This window comes from Trichosurus vulpecula, chromosome 7, assembly GCF_011100635.1.
Source record: "Trichosurus vulpecula isolate mTriVul1 chromosome 7, mTriVul1.pri, whole genome shotgun sequence".
Taxonomy (NCBI): Eukaryota; Metazoa; Chordata; class Mammalia; order Diprotodontia; family Phalangeridae; genus Trichosurus; species Trichosurus vulpecula.
The window spans coordinates 268,308,569-268,321,972 of NC_050579.1; the positions used below are offsets into that span (position 1 = coordinate 268,308,569).

At 42.0% G+C, this 13,404-nt stretch overlaps 1 protein-coding gene across 1 annotated transcript in view; it reads left to right on the plus strand.

The window, feature by feature from the left end:
* The window catches only part of LOC118857995 (antigen WC1.1-like), a 53,486-nt gene that overhangs the window by 39,736 nt on the left and 346 nt on the right, over nt 1-13,404 (plus strand). The window contains 5 exon segments of the mRNA XM_036768436.1: nt 5,860-6,168; nt 6,271-6,585; nt 10,127-10,177; nt 10,180-10,425; nt 11,109-11,420. Coding sequence (XP_036624331.1) covers nt 5,860-6,168; nt 6,271-6,585; nt 10,127-10,177; nt 10,180-10,425; nt 11,109-11,420 — 1,233 coding nt within the window.

Genomic DNA, 13,404 nt, shown 5'->3' on the forward strand with positions numbered 1-13,404 from the left:
GTCTCCACACAAGATTTTGAGTTACAAATTTTCTCCCCATTTCTACCCTCTCCCCACCTGAAGATGGCATATATTCTGATTGCCCCTTTCCCAAGTCTGCCCTCCTTTCTGTCACCACACTCTATCCCCACACCCCCCCCACATTCCCTTTCCACTTACTTTCTTGTAGGGCAAGATAGATTTCTATACTCTATTGCCTGTATATCTTATTTCCCAGCTACATGTAAAAAACAACTTTTTTGAGCATTTGTTTTTGGCACTTTGAATTCTAAATTCTCTCCCTTCATCGCTCCCCACCCACCCTCCTTGAGAAGACAAACAATTCAACATAAGACACACATGTATCATTATGCAAAACACTTCTGTAATAGTCATGTTGTGAAAGACTATGTTTCCCTCCATCCTATCCTGTCCCCCTTTATTCAATTTTCTCTCTTGCCCCTGTCCCTTTTCAAAAGTGTTTGCTTTTGATTCCCTCTTTCCCCCATCTGCTCTCCCTTCTATCATCCCCTCCTCTCATCCCTTTACCCCCTACTTTCCTATAGGGAAGATATCCAACTGAGTGTGTATATCATTCCCTCCTTAAGTCAAAACTGATGAGAGCAAGATTCACTCATTCTCTTTCACCTGCCCCCCTCTTACTTTCCATTAGAACTGCTTTTTCTTGCCACTTTTATGTGTGATAATTTACCAAATTCTATCTTTCCCTTTCTCCTTCTTCCAATATATTCCTCTCTCACACCTTAATTCAATTTTCTTTAATTTTTTAAAATATCATCCCTTCATATTCGACTCACTCTTTGCCCTCTGTCTACATATCTATCTATCTATCTATCTATCTATCTATCTATATTTATGTATATATATTCCATTCATCTACCCTTATTCTGATCAAGGTCTCATGAATTACACACTTCATCTTTCCATGTAGGAATGTAAACAAAACAGTTCCACTTTAGTAAGTCCCTTATGAATTCTCTTTCTTGTTTACCTTTTCATGCTTCTCTTGATTCTTGTATTTGAAAGTCAGATTTTCTGTTGAGCTCTGGTCTTTTCATTGAGAAAGCTTGAGAGTCCTCTATTTTGTTGAAACTCCATATTTTGCCCTGGAGTATGATACTCAGTTTTGCTGGGTAGGTGATTCTTGGTTTTAATCCTATCCCCTCTGACCTCCAGAATATCATATTCCAAGCCCTGTGATTCCTTAATGTAGAAGCTGATAGATCTTGCATTATCCTTATTCTTTTTCCATGATAATCACATTTTCATTCTGGCTGCTTGCAAAATTTTTTCCTTGTTCTGGGAACTATGCAATTTGCCTACAATATTCCTGAGTGTTTTCTTTTTGGATCTTTTTCAAGTGGCACTTAGTGGATTCTTTCAATTTCTATTTTACCCTCTGGTTCTAGAATATCAGGGTAGTTGTCTTTGATAATTTCTTGAAAGATGATATCTAGGCTCTTTTTTGGATGACAGCTTTTGGGTAGTCCCATAATTTTTAAATTTTCTCTCCTAGATCTATTCTTCATGTCAGTGGCTTTTCAAATGTGATATTTCACATTGTCTTCCATTTTTTCATTCTTTTGATTCTGTTTTATAATTTCTTAATTTCTCATAAAGTCACTAGCCTCCACTTGCTCCATTCTCATTTTTAAGGCAGTATTTTCTTCAGTAGTCTTTTGGACATCCTTTTTCATTTGGCTAATTCTGTCTTTTAAGCAATTCTTCTCCTCATTGGCTTTTTAGAGCTCATTTGCCATTTGGATTGGTCTATTTTTTAAGGTGTTATTTTCCTCAGTATTTTTTGGTTCTCCTTTAGGAAATCATTGAATTGTTTTTCATGATTTTCTTGGATCCTTCTCATTTCTCATTCCAATTTTTCATCTACTTCTCTTGCTTGCTTTTCCAAATCCTTTTTGAGCTCTTCCATGTCCCGAGACCAATTCATACTTTTCTTGGAGGCTTTTGATGTAGGCTCTTTGACTTTGTCAACTTCTTCTGGCTGAATGTTTTGATCTTTGTCACCAAAAAAAAGATTCTTTAGTCTGAGTCCTTTTGCACTGCCTGGCCATGTTCCCAGCCAACTACTTGACCCTTGAGCATTTGTCAGGGTATGACTGTTTTTAGAGTGGAGAGTGCTTTGTCCCAAGCTCCAGGGGCCTTGCGCCGCTGTTTTCAGAGCTGCTTTTACTCCATAGTCACCACAAGCTCTGCCAGACAAGCGCTCCTCCTCCACCAAAAACTGCCAACCGGGACCTCGAGCCAGACCCAAGCAGGGCAAAATAAGAGTACCCTGCCTCTGTGCTAGCAAAGCAATCTCTGCACTCCTGCTCTGATCAGCTGCTTTATTCCTCACACCTTGTGGGCCAGGGGCTCCGAAAGAAGCTGCCACTGGAGCTCTGGAAGCAGCTGTTGTAGCTTCCTGCTGCTGGTGCCATTACACCTCCACTGCCCCTGACCCACTCATGCTTTAGGATTAGATTATTTGGTTTCCAATTAATTTTCAATCTATGTTTCCATGTGCTTTTATTGAATGCAATTTTTATGCTTATGATTTGAAAAGACTCTCTTTAATATTTTTGATTTTCTGCATTTGGTTGTGAGGATTTTTCTCCAATACATGGTCAATTTTTGCATAGGTGTCATCTACTGCTGAGAAAATGTCTATCATATCTACCTTTTCTAAAATCCCATTCAACTCCTTTTTTCTTGCTTTTTTGTTAGATTTATTTAATTCTAAGAGGGGAAAGTTGAGGCCCCCCAGTATGGTTTTATTGTCTATTTCTTCCTATACTTCATTTAACTTTTCCTTTAGGAATTTGGATGCTATACCATTTGATACATACACGTTTAGTAGTGATAGGATTTTATTGTCCATGGTACCTTTTAAAAAGATGTAGTTTCTTTCCTTATCTCATTCAGTTACATCTGTTTTGCTTTTGCCTCGTCAGAGATCATTATTTCTGCCTCTGCCTTTTTTATTTTTGCTTCAGCCGAAACATGAGATTCTGCTGCAGCCTTTTATCTTTGCTCTTTTTACCATGTGACTCTCTGATTCAAGTGTGTTTTATGTAAACAACATAATGTAGGATTCTGGTTTTTAATCCACTCTGCTACCTGCTTGCTCATTTTCCAGCCTATTCCTTGATGTTAATCTCTTTGTTAAAGTTGGTTTCTGCTCCTACGGTGGAATCTGTAGAACTGTGACCTGGAACTGTGTATGGGAATTGGAACAGGGTGCCACACCCAGTGTGAGCAAAGGGGGTCTTGTCATCTTCTTACTAGTTGTCCAACCCTTTTATCATCTGTGGGCTGAGAGCTCCAAAAGACACTGCCATAAATTCAGTAGCCTCTAAAGCCTGCATGTGGCTTGTGCTGGGTGTGGCTGGCTACTTGCTGCCTTGTCTAAGGGCCTGGGAAGTTACTTGCAAGTGTAGCATGCACTGGACTGCATTCCCCTCTCACCCTTGTGAGATAACTTTCCTGCCAACCTTTTACATTACCTTGGGCTGGAATATTGTTTAACCCAGTGCTTTTGTTGATTTTGCCACTTCAGAATTTATTCTGAGGCATTCTTTAAGGTTGTTTGGAGGGGAATTTTGGAGAGGTTGTGTGAGTTGTTGCCTTCCTCCACCATCTTGGCTGTGCCTCTCCAAAGGTGACCAATTCATCTTGTGGAGAGCTTTTTTGTACAATGTCACTAACCATTTTTAAAGCAGGTACTAGGTCACAGGCATTGTACTAAGGCCTGGTGATACAAATCAATCCCTGCCTTCAAAAAGCTCACAGTCTAATGGGGGAGACTATATGAAAACAGCTGTGTACAAACGTGTGTTGGCAAGCAAAATGGCCTTTGTTTTCTTTGAGTAAAGCCCAGAGCCCTATTAGGTGTGGAACCTATGTGGGTGCGGATTGGCAACTAAGGTTGGGCCCAAGGTAGGGCTAACTCCAGAGAGGGCCTAGTTTACATGCCTGGGACAGCAGAGGCTTTTAGACCATGTGGGTTTAAGTATGCCTCTTTGTGATGATTCATGGGGCTGACTAAGGGGAGGTGTTAACTCTAGAGCCATGCCCTATTGGATGTTAACCTAATCTACGTGGATGTGAACCTCCCAGGGTCCTAAGGGGAGGGGCCAACTCAAGAACGAATTGGCTCTGGTCATTCAGGCGACACTTGATGATGTCAAAATCTCTATAAGTGGAGAGAAGACAGCTTGAAGATCCTTTTTTTCCATTGGAGCCAGAGACAGCTACAGCCGAAGCTGAAGCAGGAGCTGTTAGTAGCAGAGCTGACCCACGTGTGCACCGAGGAGTGCTGAGCAAGGACTTGAGGCCAGTGGGTAATCTTTTTACTGTGGAGGGGAAGCATGTATATGATTTTGCTTTATACCATCATGCTTCTCTGTGGCCCCTTGGTTACTCTTGTGAGGTGGACTTATTGGGCCTGGAAGCTTTTGATCAAAATATCAAAATGGGGACGCTGGTTCGTGGGTCTGTTGCTTTGGAGCTTAAATATATGCTTTAATTCTTCTGCCTTCTACCTAGAGAATTCCTTATATCTTGCGATTCTGAACCTTTCAGACATATATATGATTCTCTTTGAAATCATAAATTCTGCTTTCATAATACAAAATGTGATACATACAAGAGGGAAATTGGCAACATCGAGTCACTCTACAGGTATCTCACTTCCTCCCTCTCCATACCTGGGGGTCTCAGAGCTTCTTCACTTCCAAAACTGGGAGTCTAACAAGAGATTCTGCTTCCTTTCCAGATAAAGATAAACTCCGACTCACAGGAGGAGAGAACTGATGCTCTGGATGAGTGGAGATCTGGCACAGTGGTTCCTGGGGGACAGTATGTAGTGATGACTGGGACCTAGCAGATGATCATGTGGTTTGTCAGTACCAGGGCTGTGGACCTGCTCTGGCTGCCCTGAAAAGGGCTGGTTTTGGCCCGGGAAATGGGAACATCTGGCTGGATGATGTAAAGTGTAGAGGGACAGAGTCCTTTCTGTGGGACTGCCCTGCAAGGCCCTGGGGGCAGAGTAACTGTATTCATGAGGAAGATGCTAATGTCATGTGCTCAGGTGAGTGGGAAGGACATAAGATGGGTCTGGGAGCTCTGAAAACAGACTCTGTTCTTGAGGACATGGGACTAAAGTGTGGATATAAATGGAGCTTCCACAGGTCTGTCCCCTGGTACCAGGGAAAGCTGTGATATGATCCTGGGGTCATACAATTTAGAACTGAAAATGAAGTTGATGATCATCATCCCAATGTCTTTATTTTACAAAGGAGGAAATAAAAGTCTAGTGACTGTATTTGAAATATGGAGGTTGGAATTATAGAAACAACCTTGAATGTCTCATAAACCTTTTACAAAAACCCCAAGACAACTGACATATAGGTTACTTTAAGCATTCTTTATCTGACAAAAGGAAGAAAAAACATGGACAAAGTCCCAGCAAATTAAACAGAAATGAAAGCCCATTTGGAGTAACGAGTTTCTAGGGGTAGGAGAGATGGTTACTTCTCTAATGGTGACATATCATATACATCTAATTCTCTTCCTTGGGTGCCTATAAGAGGAGAAGGATCACATTTCCCTACATATATCAGACATGCTGTCCCAAAGAGTACCAGGAATTAAGCACCTTCCATTTTATTTCAGGCTGAATCATAGCCAACTGCTTTCAATGTATTTATTGTCTTGTGCTTAATTATGGAAAGTTCCTAGGCTTCTTCTCCCTTGGGAATATGTCAGAGAGAGTGTCACATAATTAATTGTGTCTCTTTCCTCAACAGGGATATCTTGGAGTTCAAGGCCCCTCACTGGAGTTCTTTCTTGTCTTTCCAGGATTTGTCAAGCTGGTGGTGGGGGATGGGCCCTGTCTTGGTTGGGTAGAAGTCTATTCTGAAACAAAATGGAGCACAGTCTGTGACTGGAATTTTACTCTTTCTACTGCCAAAGTCATCTGTTCTCATTTAGAGTGTGGGACTGCAGTCTCCATCATGGAAAGAGATCACTTTGGAAAAAGAAATGGACCCATCTGGGATAAAGAATTCTAATGTAATGGAAGTGAGCGGTCTCTGCTATTGTGCCCCATGGTATCACTTCCACAGGGAAAATGCAGTCACAGCATGGATGTTGGAGTCATTTGTTCAAGTAAAACTTACACAATGCTTTTATTCTGCTCCCACATTAGACTAGATACTGAGGTTAGAAAGTCACAATTGCTTTTCTAAAGCCCTGTCTTCTTCTCCCCAGGGTACACAGACTTTCGTCTGATGAATGGAAGCTCCCAATGTGAAGGAAGAGTGGAGATCCAAGTGTTGGGGACCAGGAGAACTCTTTGTGACTCCCACTGGGATCTGGCAGATGCCAACGTTCTATGCCATCAGCTCAAAGGTGGTGTTGCTATGAGGCCTCCAGAAGATGTACACTTTGGCCAAGGAAGTCTCCAGATCATAGGGGATACATTTTACTGCTCAGGGACTGAGTCTCATTTACAGAATTGTTCTGTGACTATTCTGGGGACTTCTCCAAGTTCCAAAGGAAAAGTTGCCTCTGTGGTCTGCTCAGGTAAGTGAAGGGAAATCTCTAATTTGGACTCAAAGCGTATCTCTAGGTGTTGGGCCAGTGAAAGCATTGACAAGTACAGGAAGGAAAAGGATAGAAGTGTCTACACCCATCAACAGTCAGGTAGCCCCTTTCAATGTCCAGCGGAGAGCCATGGCATCTTTTCTCTGATGGGAATTATGAAGAGTCCTAACCATGTTGTTGGGAATCATGTATGGCATTTGCACATATTTATTTTATATATGCCATTGTTCATTCATGATTGTTCTTTGGGAATTTGATCTGTTAACTACTTTAGGAGAAAGTGTAGACCTCTGCTAATGTGTAGTACAAATAGTGTGTAGAGATATAATGGCTCTGGACATCGATAAGAAGGACCAAGAATGAACAAAGTTTGACAGGAAGGATTAAGAAATGTTTAAATTCACATGAAGGGTGTTTCCCCACGGTGAGATTCTGCAAGGACACAATAGATCACAGAAGATCATTGACACTGGGATAGTATTTAATATTGGGTGGAACACATTATAGCCATCTTTGAATAAAATTCCAGGACTTCGTTCTTTGAAAATTGCAACCCTTGTCTCAAAGGGCCATTTGCAAAAGATCTCCTCATTGGTGTAAATTGATTTCATGATGGTCAGAGTTGGTGAAAGCTGGAGAAAAGAGAGATCCTGGTCAGAAAGAAAGAGAGACCCTGAGCCAGAAGACTACGATGTCTCTTCTTTCTAGCTCTCACTAACTCCATGTCATGAAATCAATTTGCAAAAACGAAGAGATTCTCATGCAAATCGACCCTTGAGCCAGAGCAATTTTATCTTCTGTGTATATTTGTTAGAGTTAGTAGGAGTTGAATTAGGTAAAACCTTCTCATCATAGAAATAGGTCAGGGTCCAGAGTAAAACAACAAGTCAGGGGTCAGAGGAGCACAATTCCATAAGGAAAAGAGGCTGTCTGTTAGATCAATGCAGGTCGGCCAGAGCCTGGTGAGAAAACTTGATGCAAGAGATATTGAAGTATATGAATGATGAAACGACTGAGGAAAAAGAGGTTTGAGCTCCCAAGATTATCAATTTATTATACATGCCAGTTGTTTAACAAATCAGGACCACGGGACTTTCTCAGCTTTGGTGCTAAGAATACAGGGGAGACAGATTTTTATGCCATAAAGGCAATTAATCAAATATGACCAATTAATTAAAAGAGACCAATTAACAAGGACGCAAAATTAAGTTATCTGATTTCTAATTGGAAGAAAAATTAGAGGCTCTCCAAGTTGGGAAGGCAAGAAAAAAATAGGTGTAGTTCCCTGAAATCAGAAAAAGAGGGGTCCCGCTTACCATCTCCCCTTCACCCCTTCCTCCTTTCCCCGCACTCTGCCCGTGCCTGTATCCAATCAAAAGAATATCCAAACAATAATTGATTGAATAGTAGTGGGCCAGTTTTCAGATAAAACATATGGGTTGTTTTTGAGAAAATTCCTTGCTTCTATCTTTGGATCTGACTCTGTGTTTCTAGTCAGCCTAATCTAGGTCCTTAGTGAAGCATCAGGTAGAGGTGGTCCAGTTCCCAGACATGGAGTATTAGACTCAAAAAATGTGATGTTTTCTCTGAATTTACACCACTGCATAAAGTTTTCCACAAGATAGAAAATGGACTAGTGCATAAGTGAATAGAAAGAGAACTGAGCTAGCCCCAGAACTGAATCACTAGATGGAGTCAGCGTGGTTCCCTCAATTCCACTACCACTGGCTATTCTAATCCCTGAAGTCGGAAAGTCCCAGAGAGCCGGTGGGAAATTTAGAAACAGGTTAGAGTCAGAGCATGCTCCTTTCAGTTGTGCTACACTAGCATCATAGTGGGAAGTCATTTCAAGTGATGTGTAAAAGTGGAAAGTTTCTGCTTTTATGTTTTCTTTTTTCCTCAGTTCTTTAGGAAAATTAATCTACTAGTGTTTACTAGGTGTCCACTATTTGAAAACCTCAACCTTTACTCTGTTGAGCTAGGAGAAGAAGGAATTCCTATCGAGGTAGTCCAAGAAAGATACCTGTTCCTCTAGAGCCGGGATTCCTGACTTTCTTTGGGCCATGGCCTCCTTTGGTATAGCCTTGGGACTTCTGAGAATAATGTTTTTAACTGATCTCTCCCTCCATTTAACGTCAGAACAATCAGAAGTTAGATTGAAGCTTATCATGATTACTCTAGAATAACGATATTTAAGGGAGCCGATAAAAATTATTCCAGGCTGGTACCCCTTGTCTCTGAGGAGAGCAGAGTGATTTCAGGCTCCAACCTTGTGCTTTCTGTCTTGGTGGGAATTAAAGTCTCTCTTCGAGAAGGGGAGGAGGAGAAGCTAGGTAGACAGGCATCTAGGTGGTGCAGTGGAAAAAGTGAAGAGAAGGAGTCAAGAGGACCTGAGTTCAAATTCGACCTCATACAATTATTAGTTGTATGTCCCAGGGTAAGTCACTTAATGCTGTTTGCTTCATTTTCATCATCTATAAAATGATCTGGAGAAGGAAATGGCAAACCACTCCATTATTTTTACCAAGAAAAATCCAAATGGGGTCAAGAAGAGTTGGACAGGCCTGAAATGACTGAATGGGGAGAATTAGGCAGGGATGTTTATTATTCCTCCCTTTGAGCTGCACAGTGACACCCCCACACCACCTGTGAAAGGGATAGTCCTTTGTACACATGAGGCCTCGCCATACACAGGCCCCTCTACACATTGGCCTTTGCTACTGGTGGGGCTCTCCTTACATAAATAAGAGACCAATTGTATTGAAATTTAGCTATCACTACATTTTATTTATTTATTTTTTAAAAACAACATTGTATTTTTTCTTACTACTTGTAAAGACAATTTTTAACATTCATTTAAAAAGAAACTTGGTTCCAAATTTTCTCCCTCCCTCCCTCAATTCCTCCTTCCCTAAGCAATTTTTATCAATGTAATTTAAAACAAAGTCATGTACTCCAAGTAAAAACCTCCTGCTTTTGAGTTTAGATATAGGCTGGTGGCAGAAATATGGCAGGGGGAAGCTGCCCTATATAGTTCATAGGTGCTAGACCTAGCAGAGGGTGAGCAAAGCCTGAGCTACAAGTGCTGCCACCTTTCTCTAAGAAGCTGTTCCTTATGGAAGGTCACAAACTTTTTAGGGCACTCTGTGTATGGGGGGTGGAGCTGTGGGGAGTGGAACAACAGAACTGTCAACGGAAACAATTCTGTTTGACTTGGTAGAGCCAAAATTGCCTTCTTAGACTGGGAAATCCCTTTGTGCCTCCCTCACAACCTGCCTCCTCTCCCTTTTGCTGACCCATTCCTTCTGTCATCCAGGGCCTTTCCTCAAGGTACATATTTACCTTATTTGAGCTTATTTTTACAGGAAACGAGACACAGTCCCCCACATTCAATGATTCACAGTCTGACCAGGAAAGGGCACCTGTCCTATTTTCAGGTAAGAATGAAAATTGGAAAATATGAGCACACTGTTCTGTTTCCTTGGAGAAATGGACAATTAATGTCAATTTCTCCCTGTAGAAAATGGACAGCTTCGTCTGTTGAATGGAAGAGGTCCCTGCTCTGGAAGAGTTGTACCTGGGGGACCATCTGTGACGATTCTTGGGACCTGAGTGATGCCCACGTGGTGTGCAGGCAGCTGGGCTGTGGAGTGGCCCTCGAAGCCATGGTCTCTGCTCACTTTGGACAAGGATCAGGCCCCATCTGGCTGGATGAGCTCAGCTGCTCTGGAAATGAATCCCACCTAGGGGAGTGACCTTCCCTCCACTGGGGTCAGCATGACTGCAGACACAAAGAGGATGTGGGAGTCCTCTGCTCAGGTCTGGGCCACATACATCCCACTAACAGGCAGGAACTTATGGGAGCTCTGAGGTGGTGGGGCTTAGAGACCTGAGGGAGCAGGAACTGATTCAGACATAGTGCAGGACTTCCTGCCCCAACCAGTTTCAGCGCAAGGCCTCTTATATGAAGGGTGATTGCATTCATCTCCTATAATTGCATACATGGGTGTCCTGCTTTCTGAAGAGTGTGTCTATGTGTATATATATACATATATATTTATATATATATACATATTTATATATATACATATATAGACACACAAGTACATACATACATATGTGGGCACGCATGTGTGTGTGTAATAATTGTATCTTCATTTCCTAGTGTAGTGCTATTCACAGAACAGGTATGCTATGCACGTCTGCTGATTTGCTTTAATATTGGTAATTCACAGATACTGATTTTGAAACTGTGAACATAACTAGTGAAATCAAAGTAAAGGTTTTTTCTCTTTATCAGTGGGGGACACAAGACAGAGAGAAATACTCAGAAATATAGAGGAAGTAATTCTGGACAAAAAAGATCTGGAGTTTTTGTCTATCCAGTGGAGACTCGCCAACAGAGCCAGATACCCTAATACAATTTCTAGAGGGCAGAGTCTCAGAGAATCTGGGAACAAATGCTTCCTCTGATTGTACCATACTTTCTTCTCCATTTACAGCATCCCTGAATCTCAGGCCGGTGAGTGAGGACCATAAATGCTCTGGTTGGCTTGAGGTTTTCTACAATGGAACATGGGGTAGTGTTTGTTCATTCATTGATGACAATACCGTATCAGCGATTTGTAGACACCTACGTTGTGGTGCCAAGGGGTGTATGGAACTATTTTCTAGCCCCCAAAAAGGTTCGCAGACCAGGTGGATAGACCAAATCAAGTGCCAAGGTCAAGAATCCCTCCTCTGGCATTGTCCTTCTAAATCTTGGGATCAGAACTCTTGCCAGCAGGAAGAGGAAGCCTTTATCACATGTGAAGGTAACTACAACTCCTCCTTCTGTTTGACTCCTTTCAAAACGGATGATTTTTTTTTAGTCCAAGTGGATTCAATCTATAGACAAGATCTGGACCCAAATTCGTTTTGATCCATCCAAGGAAACAGTGGAAGGGACTATACTCTTCAGTTTAGTGACACTAATCTCTGCTGCTCTATGTACAAGACCCTCTGCCTTCTCACTGTGCATTTGCACTGGTTCTCCCCCGTCTATAATTCCCTTCTTCCTCATCTCTGTCTTTTGTCTTTCCTGGCTTCATTTGCTGTTGTTGTTATCCAGTCATTTCAGTTCTGTCCAACTCTTCGTGACCTCATTTGGGGTTTTATTGGCAAAGCATTTTTGCCATTTCTTTCTCCAGCTCATTTTACACATGAGGTAACTGAGAGAAACAAGGTTAAGTGACTTTCCCAGAGTCACACAGCTAGTCAGTATCTGAGGCCAGATTTGAACTCAGGAAGATGACTTTTCCAGATTCCAGGCCCAGCACTCTATCCACTGCACCACCTGGCTGTTTCATTCAGGTCCCAGTAAATGTCCTACCTTCCACACAGAAGCCTCTCATTTCCCCCTTTAACACTAGTGCTGTCCCTCTATTGAATGTCTCCAATTTCTCCTGTATATTTCATGTTTGCCCCAAGCTGTTTTCACATTGTCTCCCCCAGTTAGACTTTGAGCTCCTTGAAGGCAGGGACAGCTTTTTCCTTTCTTTGCATCACCAGGACTTAGTACAGTGCCTGGCACATATTAGTTGCTTTAAAAATGGTTATTGACTTGTTCACTTGACTTTTGCCCTCCTCAAACCCTGAACCGCACATTTAGACCAGACAACTGAGCCACCTACTTCTCTAAGAAGTTGTAAGCAGAAAGGCCTTTGTTTTCTTTGAGTGACTCAGTTCATCTCATTGAGCCTTGCTGGGTGCTGGGCCCCAGGCCCAGAGCCCTGTTAAGTGTGGAACCTTGGTGGGGTAGGGCTAACTCCAGGGAGGGCCTATGTTGGATTAAAGTAAGCTTGTCAACCCCTTTACCTTGTTTCCCTTGGTTAAGCAGATCGAAAGAACCTGTGCTTTCCCGGCATGCCGGCAGAAGCTGTGGGTGGATCTTACACCCCCACAGAAGCTGCTAGCCGGATTGTTAAAAACAGCTTCCGTTGGAGCCAGAGACAGCTACAGCCAAAGCTGAAGCAGGAGCTGCTAGTAGCAGAGCTGACCCATGTGTGGACTGAGGAGTGCTGAGCAAGGACTTGAGGCCAGTGGGTAATCTTTTTACCGTGGAGGGGAAGCATGTATATGATTTTGTTTTATACCATCATGCTTCTCTATGGACTCCTGATCACTCTTGTGAGGCAGACTTATAGGGCGTGGAAGCTTTTGATCAAAATATAAAAATGGGTATGCTGGTTCGTGGGTCTGTTACTTTGACGCTTAAATACATGCTTTGATTCTTCTGCCTCCTACCTAGAGAATTCCTTATATCCTGCGGTTCCGAACCTTTCAGACATATATATGATTCTCTTTGAAATCATAAATTCTGCCTTCATAATACAGAAGTTTGATGAGATCTGACCAAAATTCATTTCTTTCCCATTCTTTAGTTTTCAAAATTTCTTGGCAATATGATCCATTTTTCTTCTTTCCCTCTTATTACAAGAAGGACATCTCTATTGATCTCTATGGATGTTCACTGTCCCTGCATCTTTTGTCCAGCACTGCCATATCTAGCAGGCAGCCTGACTTTGCCTCAGACTCCTTCACTCTCTGCATGGACTACTTTGATCTGTTTCCTTATAGAGTCTCCACCTTATGTTTATGTCCCTTCTCTCTAATTACCCTCTGAACTCCCTATAGGCAGGAGCTTTGTATTTTATACTTATATATGTATTTTTACTCAGTTGATAGCTCATAGTATAAATTCAGCAGATCATTGAATGTGATAAAGATGAAGATGGTGCTATTCTGTATTTTGGGAGA